Genomic DNA, 13,280 nt, shown 5'->3' with positions numbered 1-13,280 from the left:
CATGGACTTGGTGTTTTTGTTTTTGTTTTTGAAGCTGTGCAAGAGCGGAATTCATATGCAGTAAGTGTGTGGAAACGTGTCAAAGCCAAGTTAGAGGGCCGGGACTTGGATCCCAACAGGAGAATGTCCGTTGCTGAACAGGTAATTTGAGGAGCAAAACTTGTTCCCTTCAGATGATTTTAACATTTAAGTTTATGGAGTGTGTGTGGGTGTTTGTGAGAGAGAATGAGAATATTTTTAAATGTGTTCTGATATGTTGCTGGATGTTCAGCGGGAAAAGTTTATTCATATAAGCATCATTTTCCCTTGAAACTTCACTCCTACATACCTTAAATTACCTGGCAGGCTAGTGTGCCCTCTTGCTTCCTTTCTGCTTAGCCCATGCCATTTGAAGACAACCATATGCAAGTCATTTCATGGCTGGCAATACATTAAACATTTCATTGCTAACTGTCTTTTGGCTTGCAAAAATAATGAGAATTTTTCATAACCTAGGGAGACTTGTAGGCTTGTTTTAGACATATAAAAATGGTTGGTTGTTACATATTTTAACCATAGCTTGTTGTATCCAAACGAGGTATGTGTGTTTTGTTCAAATCAGTCTAACAAGGCAGGATATCAAGCTGGGATCCATGTTGGATATTCTGGCTTGTTAAACAAAAATCTATGGTTTTAACAAACTACCACTTGCTGAGTTCAGGCACAATAATGGCAGCCTTTAATCTTATTCCTTTGCACACGCACAATAATAGAATTGTACAGTTGGAAGGGACCCTGAGGGTCATCTAGTCCAACTCCCCCTGCAATGCAGGAATATTTTGCCCAATGTGGGGCTTGAACTCACAACCCTGAGATTAAGGGTCATATGCTCTACCCACTGAGCTATCCTGGGTCCTGAGGCTCTTGCCAGCTCATTCATGTAAACAACACATGGTTTGGTCCTAGGTCTGAACCTGGCCACTTACAGTTTTTAGTAGTGTCTGCTGTGTACATGGACTATAAATGTTAAAGGAGTAAACCTTGGTCTTCCTAAAACTCTAATGTAAACTGTTGATAAGTAATGGTGGACAAAGTTGCTGCTGAACATGCTAATAAAGGTGGTCTTGAAGTTCTCTGCATGTACAAAATCCAAAGCCCTAACTTATTTTACATTGCAATTTCATAGGTTGACTATGTGATTAAGGAAGCAACTAATCTAGATAACTTGGCTCAGCTGTATGAAGGTTGGACAGCCTGGGTATGAACAGGAAGATAGCAGGTCAGTCTGGTTCAGCGAGGTCAGACATCCAGCAGAATCAACTCGGCCTCAGGCATCCATAGCAGCACCACAGTCGGTGGTGATGCCTTTCTGGGGCTTAATGTGAGGAAACCTAGGCAATCTCGGTGCACTGGGAAGTGAGTCCTGCAGAGTAGCTGCACTCAGGGATACGCTAAACACAATGGCCTGGAACCCCCAGGGTCAAGGGTGAAAGCTCACCGCCTGAACAACACGGCTGTCTTTCTGCTACAGAAGAACTGCAATCGTGTCGGGGGGAAACATAGCTGCAGAAAGGAAATTGGGAATGCTACATACCGCAGAGTGATTTGGAACCCAGTTCCACCTGACCCTGTGAACAATCCAGGAGAAACCGAAACCGAAAAAAGGGGGCCGTGAAGAAATCGCAGCAAAGGAAGATTTGAGAGATTGAGTTTCTTGAGTCGCTCTTGTTGCTTGGCAACAGTGCTGGTTGAGTTGACCAGTTTGTGCAAAAAATGAATAAATAAATGCTACATGAGAATGAACTTCAGAAATGGACTGAAAATGCAAAGAGCTGCATGCCAGCTGTGTTGGAAGAACCTCTTTGAGAAGAGAGAGCCTTTGTGTCTTTTTTTTAAGTTCTTTCCCACTTCTGGTTTATTCTTGTTCTTTAGATGTATTTCTAATATGTTTTTATTTCAATCCTTGTAATTTCACTGTTCAGTCAAATTAATCATTTCTTCTTTGTTTTTTGCAAACCAAATTTTCCAAAAGCACAGGGAACGCTGAACATTTAAGCAAATCTTTTGTGTTGGCTGATCAAACGCAAATGGTTGGAGTTTTGGTTCTTTTAAAGTGATTTTTTGTGATTCTATCATGTACAGTTTCCCCAAATTCACTGTGCATTTCAAAGTAATGAATCTAACAGGCATTTGGTTTTCATGTGCACCTCCCTCTGCTTGCAGTGTACACTCCTTTTTGTAGTTCAAACCTTTTCCTCCAAAACACATTCTACTGTGATTTTGCTGTAGTTTCTTTTGTAAACGTAGGTACTCCAATGTAATCTTTACCTTAAAAATGATTAGAATATCTAAGTAGACTCTTTTACATTGTTGATGACAGAAAATCAATAAAGTCAAGTTCTAGTGGAGGTAGTTTTATGCTGTTTGATTCATTTCAAATTTTGATTTACACTTGTAAATGTATACTGTTTCAGTTCAATCTGGGAATTTAAAGATAGACATAAATACAAAGCTAAAGTGGACTATCTCTTTTTTTGTTCAAGCGAAATTGTATAAAGATTTGTGTGAAGTTACATTTCCATATGACTTCCAATAGGTGGTGTTCAGTTGTGAATTTCTCAGCAAGTTTTCCTAAACCTACCTTGCACTTTTGAACTATTGGTGTGACAAAAGTTGCTATTAAAACGGCACTTTAAATCAGTCTGTTTCCATATGTCCTCAGTGTTTTACTTGCCTGCTCACTAAAATCATTACCTTAGGAGCTTGTTTTAAATTTGCTTTAGGAAAGAACAGGCTGCTTCTTAACTCAGTTATCACTAATCGGTGTCATGTTTTGATAGGCACCACTTGAATCTAAACTTCCAAATTGAACATGTGGGGCTATGTGAACTTATTTAATTTGCTTTGAAAGCCGTTAGAGGACAAATCAAATGTTCCCATCACTTCCTCTTTAGTCTCTTAAGGATTTTAAAAACCTTTCCAACAGTTTTTTTTTTAATTGATGCAGCCTATTTATCAGAGTTTGAGCTTTGGCCTTTGTTTTGAAGAGTTGCTATCAAATATATATTAAGATCCAGCACAAGAAGGAGCTAATTATTCCAGCGTTTTTATAATGTGGAAAAATTGTTTTGACTTCCTCAGAATATCTGATACAGAAGTGACTTGATACTGGTATCAGTCTTCCACATAGGCGCTAGCTATCACACCTTTTAATTACCTGCCCTAGACATGTCATGTGCACTGCCTACATATTTACTAATGCTTGTGAGTAAATGCATTCCAACTCAGTACTCTGGAACTTCGCTCTTAGCATTGCAAGAGTGAGAGGTTTGCTTTTCAGTAAAATTCAGTTAAGGCAAAATGCAAGCGTTTGGTGAGTGTACCTTTATTTTCCTTGTACGAAACATCCTTAATGAGCAGTCTGTATCCAAATACGATTGGGATAAGATGGTAACATGTTTTTCTTTTCTTTGGGAACCAGGGGTCAGGGCAGGCTGCTGCGCTTGTGATTCATGTATTATTATACCACACTATCCAGAAATGTGTATGGAGACGGGGGTCTTTACTGCATAATGTAATAAAGCTCAAAAATCTATTTGTATTCTTCATTCCCTGTGTGGCATTCTTTTCTTTACTGCAGTAACATTCAAAGTTCTAGATCTCTAACTTGCAGTGTGCAGTGATCAAGGTACCAAGCATGTGTAACCTCTGCAATTGTGGGAAAGGTTACCACCTCTTTCACAGAGGGGAATCAGCACAAGGAATAGATTTGAAAGCTGCAGCTAGTTGCCTGTCATGCATATAATCCACACAAATGTGTCTAAAGCAAAAGTTATTGTTGCACATTTAAGCAACCATTGTGCAACATCTGGAGGGCACCATGTTATCGGCAGCAAATCACTGACAGCACAGAGTGGGAAAAATGAAGTGCATACCAAAGCAGGGGCTTCCCATGGTTTGCTTTGACTGAAGCAGGCATAGAATATATTTTAGTAGGTTGGTTCTGTGTGTAATGAAACATTTATAATATATATACTGATGCATTTTGAGCATGAGCTCTTCAAGGGGATGCATGGAGAATTAACAACTGCAACATCCTGCAGAATCTAATTGGACGTTATTGTGATAGTTCACATTGATTCATTGGACTTAGGAATTCCTAACCACACAAGATTTCCTCCTCTCTCCGCTGCTCCCCCCCCCCCAAATGGGAACATCAGAACCTGCCCCTTTTCATCTTCAGCCTTCACTATATTTGAAACTTCAGTGAGTTATTCAGAGGAGTGTTGGAAGCTGTTGGGGGAGAAATGAAGTTAAAATCACTTTTGTTAGGATGCAGGTTTTTGCATTAGCTGGGCTCCCAGATAAATGCACCTAGGCTTTGCAGTCTGTCTCCTGCTGTTGTTCAAGCTTGCCCCTTTTATCCGGAGGATGTAGGGCTTTTGAATCAAACAAGCTGAATATACTATATTATTCCTGGTCTTTTTTTCTTTTGTTTTATTAAGTGTGGCAATTCAGTTTACCAACATATAGTAGGTTACAGAAACGGGGATCAAACTAATACCCAACACAGAAACAAATGGTAGTATATAAAATATGTGTGTGAGAGAAAGAGAATATTCTGGGAAGGCATTCTAGAGGCTCCACCACACTGGATGGTTGCTACACCTTTCATTTGTGGGATGCTTCCCTCCCAGCTGTCACCTGGATCTCTCTCCATCACTTCCTTCTCTCTCGCCTGGAGAGGTAAAGACTACCAGTCCTTTCCACATCCCTTCTAACTCTCCTCCGGTCACTTCCAAACTGCGACAGTGGCGTAGCGTGGGGGGTGCAGGGGGGGCCGGCCGCACCAGGTGCAACATCTGGGGGTTAGGGTTAGGGGGCACAAATTACTTGCCTTGCCCCGGGTGCTGACAACCCATGCTACGCCACTGAACTGCAAGCCTCGATTGATTCATAAAGGTACTTCCTTTAGTTTGACTCATACAGGTACTTCCAGCTGGTCTGCTTCATCCACATTGCCTTGCTCAGCAACAACACCTCAGGCCCTGGCTCTGCTCGGACTTGGCAAACCCCTTGCTCAGCTGTGGAACTCACTGGGTGACCTCAGGCCAGTCACTGGTTCTTCACCTAGCCTACCTCACAGGGTAAATAGGGAGAGGGAGAACCCACATAGGCCACCTTGAGCTCCTTTGAGGAAAAATAAAAAATGTATAATGCATAAAATAGACACTCATGGTAAAGACTCATTTATCCAGTTGGAAAAACCTGTGGGAACGACTCCCACAATACCCCCCATAAGGGGCCAGTTTGCTTCTACTTGGAAAGGCGCTAAGCAGTCCTTCCCCACCCCCACCCCACTCCGGAATCCCCCTCCAAAACCCCGTTAAACGGTTTCTGCTGCGGGACGTCAAGGGAACAACGCGACGTTTCTCCCCCTCACGCGCAGGAGGAGGGAGCTGATTGGTCCAAATTCAAAGGCGAACGGGCAGAGGGGCAGATGAGAGGGCGCTGGTTAGGGGAGTGAGATGGTCCTTATCCAATGGAAAGCGTCGGGGAGGTGGGATGGGCGGGGCCGCCGAGCTCATAATAGGGGAAGGTGGGCGAGGCGACGAAGGGTTCTTGCTCGCGAGGCCGACGGGGAAGCAGAAAGGAGGGGTTGCTTCGGAAGGGGGCGTGGCCTGGAAGGCTAGGCGGAGGAGGCGGGGCTTAACCCGTGACGGTTTGCGAGGGGTGGGAGAGAAGGAGTCTGCAGAAAGCAGCTGTCTGGGCCACACAAAATGGCGGAGGGCGACAATAGGAGCACCAACCAGCTGGTGGGTGAGCGCTGAGGCGAAGCACATTGGGTGGGCGGGGGGCGAGTTGAGGCCCTCACTTCCCTCAAGAAGTGGGAAGGAAGGAAGCGGGGGTGCTTCCTTGGGCTGTATCCTGCGAGGAGCAACTGCGGAGGGGCGCTTGTTTTTACGCAGGAAGAGGGAGGGGCTGGCTCTTCTGTCTCCATGCACGTCTTGCAAGGCTGCCATAGCGGCCTCTTCACCCTCACTCCCAGCCCCGCCATTCCTATTCTGCGTTATTTTAAAGTGGGGGTGGGTGGGTGGGTGGGAGGGAGGTTTGCGCCATTTGTGCAGCTCTTCCTTTGAGGGGTGGAGGCTGCGAACTGCTTCATAGAGTAGAGGGGGCTTCAAGGGGCGAAGTGAGGAAACTTCGAAAGTATAACAGGCACACCAAATAATCTTATGGCGCTTTTCAAGACTTAGCTTACTGCAATGCAGGGGGTTGGGCTGGATGACCCTCGGGCCCCTTCCGACGCCACAATTCTGCGATTCTAAGACCCGCAGATTTTTGATGGCAGAAGCTTTTGTGGACTGAAGGCTGCTTCGTCGGATGCACGAAGTGGTTGTTTGATGGTGTGCGTATGAATGTCTTCTTTCACACACACGTTGTTACCTATCAGTATGTGTATATTTGTATTAAAACTCACCTGTGTGTAAATAGATATGTGTGTGTGTCTATATATACACACACATACGGATGGATAATAACATTTTGTGCGTTTGATTAATGGGGTTTTAGCCTGTGAAGCTTTTGCCACCATAAGCCTTAAAGGTGCCCCAAGGTTGTTTGTGTGGTGGCTGTATGAAACGGTCCTTCTGGTACTTAAATAACACCCCACGGTCTAGTCATGTTTACTCAGAATGAAGGCTTGAGTAAATTGGGTTTATTCCAAGGTAAATATGTCACCTCAAATTTTGCCTTTTGAAAGCTGTGGAAGGATCCAAAATCAGGAGAGAACCCATTATATTTTGCTGATGTACAAGGTTTTAGAAGCTGGCAGAGGCAGCAGTAGTGTTTTGTAGGAACATGGGATTAGAATTGCAGAGCTGAAAGGCAAAATAGCCTTCTTACAAATGGTTAGAGATGGAGGCTTTTCTTCCCACCAAATAATACATAAAATATTCTAGGCAAGCCATCTTGAAAAAGATCAGGTTTCATTTTCCGGTTTCTCCAGTAGGACTCTGCTATGTCATCTTCCTTTGTAGTATTAGAGACACACCTGGCCAGCCTGCTTATGCTAATAGGAGCAGAAATAAGCAGGGTGCTTTGTTTAGGCTGTCAAAGGAGCTGCAGCGCTTCAGGGATAGGTGGTTGAAAGTCAGATGCACAGCACTGAGCATTATGGTTGATGAACAGAGGAGTCCAGATACTGTGTGTGCCTTTTCTTTGAGTTTGAAATGCATATCACTTGTATCCACAGTGTTATCTGCTACATTTCTCACTATGTCATATGCTTGGTATACCTTGCTTTTTGAGTTGAAGATAGTGCACATGAGTTCCCCCCTGTTTTATAACGGCCCTATGCAGCCACTGAGGCTGTGTGCGCATAGATGCCCCAATATAACTTGAGTGAACTTGATAGGAAGGAGAGATTTTAACCCAGGCAGAACAACAGTTTAGTTTGTCTTGTGACTGAATCATTTCAAAGACATGAGTTAAGGGTATGTGTGTGTGTGATGGAATATTCACAGATCTAAGCTTCAGGGGAAGAGAGAAATGTTTAGAAACAAAATTTATTGGCTAGAACTCCCTATATTTTGCTGATCTAGAAGGCCGTGTTAGGAAATGGACAGAAACTGAAGAACAGAAATTAGAATTCAAAATAAGGAAGCATTAAACATGCTAGACTAGCAGGAGTTTTATACAGTGTCTAGACCTCAGTGGCAGGTCTCTCCCCCTCCCCCCTTCATAGTTCATTATGAAAGTTTCATCTACGTACTATTCACAAGTCTTCAGTTTATGGTCCTGGGCTGAGACAGCAATCAGTACAAAACACAGCTGTGTAGGATGTCAAATGTAACAGTTATTCAGAATGAATTAAAATATTGGTAAATCCAGTTTTGCACACAGAACCTTGCATAGCATTTAACACTGTTAGGATAATAAATAATGTAAAAACAGTTTAATTTCAAATATTTTGTTCATATTGAGTTACTTTTTCATGCTGCCCAAGTTCATGATCATAAGATTTGGGTTACCCATGAGCCAGATAAATTTTACTCTAATATCCAAGCTGGAATCAGAACAAGTCTCAAAATAAGGTCTGGGAGCACAGTTTTCACAAGATGGTGCCATAACAATAAATGGCAGGTAGAATAGCTCTTTGTTATGAAAAATCTTAACTACCGGATCTAGAGCTGTCATTGTGGTTCTAGAAGAGGTTCCCGCTTGAGGAATGTGGGAAAGACAATTTCTGCTGATTTCCCCTTTCCCCTCTGACCTTAATGTAGTGTTTTTCAACCACTGTTCCACGGCACACTAGTGCGCCGCGAGATGTTGCCCGGTGTGCCGTGGGAAAAATTCGAAAGATTTAAAAATAAAGTATTTTATAATTTTTCATATTTCTGTTTACTTACTATTTCATAATAAAGTAATTATAAAATACTTTCTTTGTGTTTATTTGATTCCTATTCAAGAGAATTACTTTATATATAGTCAATATAGGCACAGAGTTAATTTTTTCAACATTTTCTAATGGTGGTGTGCCTCGTGATTTTCTTCATGAAACAAGTGTGCCTTTGCCCAAAAAAGGTTGAAAAACACTGCCTTAATGAACCAAACCTCTAGAGCAGCTTTTCATTGGCTAAAGGAGGAAGGAAGAATTGGTGTAAATTGCATCCACAACCCTTTTGCTCTAGCCAGAGCACCCTGTTCTGCTCATGGGAACTCTGGATTGAAGTTTCAGTATGTAGAAATATATCCTATGAATATGGCACTGTTCTCCTAGTTGGTAGTAACCAGATATTTTGTTGCATGATAGACATATAACTTCAAATTAAAAGAACCAGTTAAAAGGATGCAGACATAAAAAACTTGAGTTATATTCTGTAAAGCAAAATAAGGATAAAGCTGTTACATTGTCTAACATAAGATAGCCTACATGTCCAATGAAGCATATGCATTGTGTAAGCATTTTTCTGTCTGGGGCAATTACATATGTAAAAATGCTTTTATTCACAGGCTGCAGAGACAGCTAGCTTGGAAGAGCAGTTGCAAGGATGGGGTGAAGTGATTCTGGTGACAGACAAAATCCTTCGTTGGGAAAAACCATGGTTTCCACCTGCTATGATTGCTGTAGTTTCCTTCATCTTTCTGTAAGTTATTGGAGAGAATGTTACAAAAAATAATAATGCTAAAGACAGTTAAGCTAGTAGTTACTTTTCTGAAGTTCTCAGTACTGCTCTGCTGTAAAAAGCACATGGGAAGTTTTATGCAGCTGGAAAAACAATGCTGCTATAAAAAAACCAAATATATGTTCAAACTTGGGGGCATTCCTAGTCATTTTATTTCATAGAAGGGCCTATTAATTGGAAAAGATAGGGAAGAGCAACAACTTTTTATTCCTTCCAAACTTCATTTTCTCTGTCCTTCCAACCTACTCTCCCACTGGTAATTATGCCATTGCAGAAACTAAATTGAGGCATTATTTCTCAACCACTGGCTATGTTGGCTGGGGCTGATGGGAGTTGGGTACTTCAAAATAAAATTTGGTGGCTACTTCTTCTCCACACCTCCTTTAATCACATTGTTAAATGTTTTGCCACTAGATAACAACATTTTTCTTGCCCCAACAGGATGATCTACTACTTGGACCCATCTGTTCTTTCAGGTGTTTCTTGCTTTGTTATGCTGCTTTGTTTGGCTGACTACCTTGTACCTGCTCTTGCTCCTAGAATTTTTGGCTCCAGTAAATGGTATGTTGTTTGACAGTCCCTTAAGTATAACATTTAGCAAGAATAGAACTGAACCAACATATATTCAGTGTTAACTATGTGCATCAGTCCTGAACAAAAATCCTTCTACCTAGTGTTCTGACATACCTAGTGTTCTACTACCTAGAGCAGGCATAGGCAAACTCGGCCCTCCAGATGTTTTGGGACTACAATTCCCATCGTCCCTGACCACTGGTCCTTTTAGCTAGGGATGATGAGAGTTGTAGTCCCAAAACATCTGGAGGGCCGAGTTTGCCTATGCCTGACCTAGAGCAACAATATCTGTGTATATTAAAGGCTTGGTTGTCTCTTTTTTCTGTTTGATACCTTTGCTTGTATAATTATGTTTAGACTGCAAGGTCATTGAGGCAGGAACCTATCTTTTCCTCCTGTTCCCGTCCCCCTTATGTTACTCTCTACAGCACCATGCACATTGATAGTAGACTAAAAACAGAGCTGTCGCCTTTAAACAACTGGCTGTCATGGATTCTTGGGGTGTAAATATATATAAAGATGTTGTCATCTAACTGAAAGTTTTGAGGCAGCTGAAGAACCTCTTTGCTGGAAATGGTGATTTGCTGAATAGGACACAGATTTGCAGTTAATGGTAAATTCTTCATAATATCTGGTCATTCAGAACACGTGTCAACTGCAAATTAATGCAAGTTTTAGTCCATTAAAATATATATGATCTTCTCATTCTTGGATTTGTTGATCACCCTAACAGTGAATAGTTATAATAGAGAATCAAAGAAATATATATTGTACATATATGAACGGGACATTAAAATGGCATCAAATTTTGAACTGGGTGGCGGGAGGTCAAGATGATAATGGTTGCTCATGTGCAGTTTCTGAAGTGGAGGCGAGACCATAATATCAAGAGTTTTGTTCAAAATAATTTCTTTAAAGGACTACTGAACAACAGCAGCGGTTCCATGAAATTTGTAGCAACCTGGTAAAAACACGGCGCGGAATTGTTGGTTGGTGGAAACGTCTTTTCACATTTAAGGAGGAAAAGCCTAAAATGGTAATATATGTGCTTCTCTGAAAATGTTTCATCCTTATTGCAAATTGGATGTTGCTTTATAAATCCATTCTGCCTTACATATACAAAAACAAATGCTTTTGGTGACTGGCATGTATATTTGTTTTTAAATGAAAATCCCTTTTTCTTACCTAAAATGCTTTAGTAAGTGCACACACCATCTGATCAGAGCTTTTTATGGTATCTTGATTTGAGTATTTGACTGTCTCCCCCTCCCCCACTTTTGTTTCAGGCACTTTTTGGTTGTTTTTTGCTTCATAGTCTCTAGGACAGTTATTGTAGTGGTATGCGAATATATTCCTGTCTGCAATTTATAACATCGTCCTAATGCATCCAGCAAGCCAATAACAATCTAAGCTAAGCTCCTAAAACCTACTTGCTTGAAATAAATTTCCACTGAAGTGAATGAGATATACTGCTAAGTGTGTTTGTTTGTTCACTCATTCAGAATCCATGCTAAATCAATAATGCTGTTTTTAATAGCAGCAGGGAAAGTACTTAGAGAGGTAACTATCATGCCTTCATAACTTACTTTTAAGGACTACTACCATTTTTATTTCTCTTCTAGTACTTCATGACAATGCTCTGTTCCTTAGCTGTGATTGCTTGGATAGGACAGCAAGTTCATAACCTCTTCCTCACCTACCTTATTGGTAAGTGGTGCAGAATAATATATTGCTATGTTTTTCCACAATAGAGAATGGGGGAGATATTTGTAGTTGGGATGCCTATAATGAAGCGATTGCAACATAAATTAGATGAGTCGGTATGGGGGATGAATTTGCAAATGAACATAGTTGGTGATAACTTCTTCTTTACTCCCCTAGTGAGCTGCTTCTTGTTGTTTCCTGGGTTGAACAAGCACGGAATAATTTCAAAATATGCTGGAATGGCAAAAAGGGAGGTCAACAAACTCCTGAAGCAAAAGGAGAAGAAAAACGAATGAAACATTGCTTGCTAATTCACTCTATAGTATAATTGTGTTCTGGGAACAATTCAACGAATTATTGTGTGTTTAATAGTATAGAAGTGCTTATTTCAGTCATCGCTTTTTGATTTTAAATAAGGGCCCTTCTTGTGCTGTTTAAACAGGAACTGTATGGTCCCTCAGTCACACACTAATAGTCTTCTAACATGGACAGTTATTCTTACAGTAAGTGTGACTAGCAACTTCAATACTGTAATAAGACTGATCAATAACAACTGGTGGTGGTGAACTGGGTAACATTTTCCATTCCTCTTGAGCATTTTAAGGACCCTCTGGACTGTCTAGATTTAATTCAAAATGCCCTCTAGATTTAATTGCTAAATGTACAATGTTGTAGGTGACAGGTGATTTGAATAAACAAAGCTCCTAAACTCTGAATCCCAGTTGTAGTTGTAGCTCTGCAATGCAACTTAATTGCACTGAAACTGAATGAAAAACTTAAGTCAGGATGCACAGACAGTCAACTTCATTGCTTCTATTATTTAAATAGCTCTAGTTTTGGTGTTGTGAAACATGTCTGTAGTTTTTTAAAAATATGGTCTTATATAAAATCATGTTGAAAATACGTGATGCGTCTGTCTTGCCAACAAGTCTCTGGAGTTATTTGTGTTTTCTTAATGCTATTTTGTTTTTACTACACATTTCTTAAGTAAAAGTTTGTAACCTGTTAAAATGATAGGCATCTTAAATTTCCGTTTAACAGGCAAATTTCTGTCTTAATTGTAAATTGATGAACAGTGTTATCTTACGTTTGAAAATATAGACTTGAGAAATCTTGAAACCTTTTTTGTTTCATTATTATCTTTTTTGACAAAATGAGATCTGCTGCTTACATTACTGCCTTACAGATGGTAGCTGCTTTTCATTCTAAGTTCCCAACCTTTCAGTTTTCTCTGAAACACTGTAATTTAGTACACATTTTTTGTAAATGTGTCTCAAAAGGACAAAGTTTTTAAGTTGCTCTTGTGATATATTGCCTATAGTGAAGCCCAAAAGGCCATAACTGTGTTGGCAGCATTGGCAGCAAGGGGTAGAAAGTCTTCTAACTAGAACTAACACAAATATTACTTTTATCATCACTCTCTTACTAATTGGCTCGCAACAATAAAAAGCAGTCTTTCTCTCCATGCACATCTAACATTTTTGAATGCTAGGGATGGGATGTGGCTCATTTTTTACTGCCATACTAGTATGTAACATGGTGCAGATAACTTATCTGCATAAGGACACTAGGGTGGTGTTCAACACTTAAACATGCCTAGGTTGGATCTCTTGTGACACGTGAATCTTAGTCAGGGCATTCTGTTTTTCAAACGAATGAAAAACCATTTTTGGACTCATTAGAGCAACCTCATAAGATCTCTGCCTTAGGAGAAGAAACAAAGCCTCTTACTAAGGCTAGTGAAAAGAGAAATCCCTGAAGCAGGCTATCTTCAGCAGGTGAAAGGAGCAACATTACCTATTACTGCTCCTTGGGTTGAAATATTTCGGTATGCCA

General features: G+C 40.7%; 2 protein-coding genes and 1 long non-coding RNA gene across 4 annotated transcripts in view; 2 read left to right on the top strand and 1 right to left on the bottom strand.

The window, feature by feature from the left end:
* SMG1 (SMG1 nonsense mediated mRNA decay associated PI3K related kinase) overlaps positions 1–3,587 on the top strand; it is a 71,403-nt gene extending 67,816 nt beyond the window's left edge. Inside the window, exons 61-62 of the mRNA XM_079952290.1 lie at positions 35–141; positions 1,166–3,587. Of these exons, the coding sequence (XP_079808416.1) occupies positions 35–141; positions 1,166–1,243 (185 nt within the window). The 3' untranslated portion in view covers positions 1,244–3,587. The remainder of the gene's footprint in view (positions 1–34; positions 142–1,165) is intronic.
* Positions 3,588–5,529: 1,942 nt separating this feature from the next.
* On the top strand, positions 5,530–12,563 carry ARL6IP1 (ARL6 interacting reticulophagy regulator 1). 2 transcript variants are annotated; one of them, XM_079953063.1, is made up of 6 exons: positions 5,530–5,799; positions 8,995–9,128; positions 9,609–9,728; positions 10,659–10,776; positions 11,363–11,447; positions 11,622–12,563. In XM_079953063.1, the coding sequence occupies exons 1-6, from the start codon at positions 5,545–5,547 to the stop codon at positions 11,738–11,740; spliced, it is 831 nt and encodes a 276-aa protein (XP_079809189.1). In that variant the 5' UTR covers positions 5,530–5,544; the 3' UTR covers positions 11,741–12,563. The 2 variants fall into 2 exon arrangements, with proteins under 2 accessions (XP_079809189.1, XP_079809190.1); XM_079953064.1 differs by having other exon boundaries at positions 5,636–5,795.
* Positions 9,692–10,652, bottom strand: LOC307202822. Its single transcript, XR_013833020.1, has 2 exons — positions 9,983–10,652; positions 9,692–9,889 (listed from the first exon to the last, which is right to left on the bottom strand). It is a non-coding gene; the product is annotated as an uncharacterized lncRNA (long non-coding RNA).
* Positions 12,564–13,280: the final 717 nt, after the last annotated feature.

The sequence above is a fragment of the Podarcis cretensis genome, assembly GCF_951804945.1.
Source record: "Podarcis cretensis genome assembly, chromosome: 14".
Lineage (NCBI taxonomy): Eukaryota > Metazoa > Chordata > Lepidosauria > Squamata > Lacertidae > Podarcis > Podarcis cretensis.
The sequence above is the reverse complement of the archived record's forward strand: the minus strand, read 5'-3'. Positions and strand labels throughout refer to the sequence as shown.

Coding starts and splice junctions, on each gene's coding strand:
- ARL6IP1 (XM_079953063.1), top strand. CDS start 5,545: ATGGGCGGGGCCGCCGAGCTCATAATAGGGGAAGGTGGGCGAGGCGAC. Junction 5,800..8,994: donor GAGCACCAACCAGCTGGTGG/GTGAGCGCTGAG, acceptor TTTTATTCACAG/GCTGCAGAGACAGCTAGCTT. Junction 11,448..11,621: donor CTTCCTCACCTACCTTATTG/GTAAGTGGTGCA, acceptor TTACTCCCCTAG/TGAGCTGCTTCTTGTTGTTT.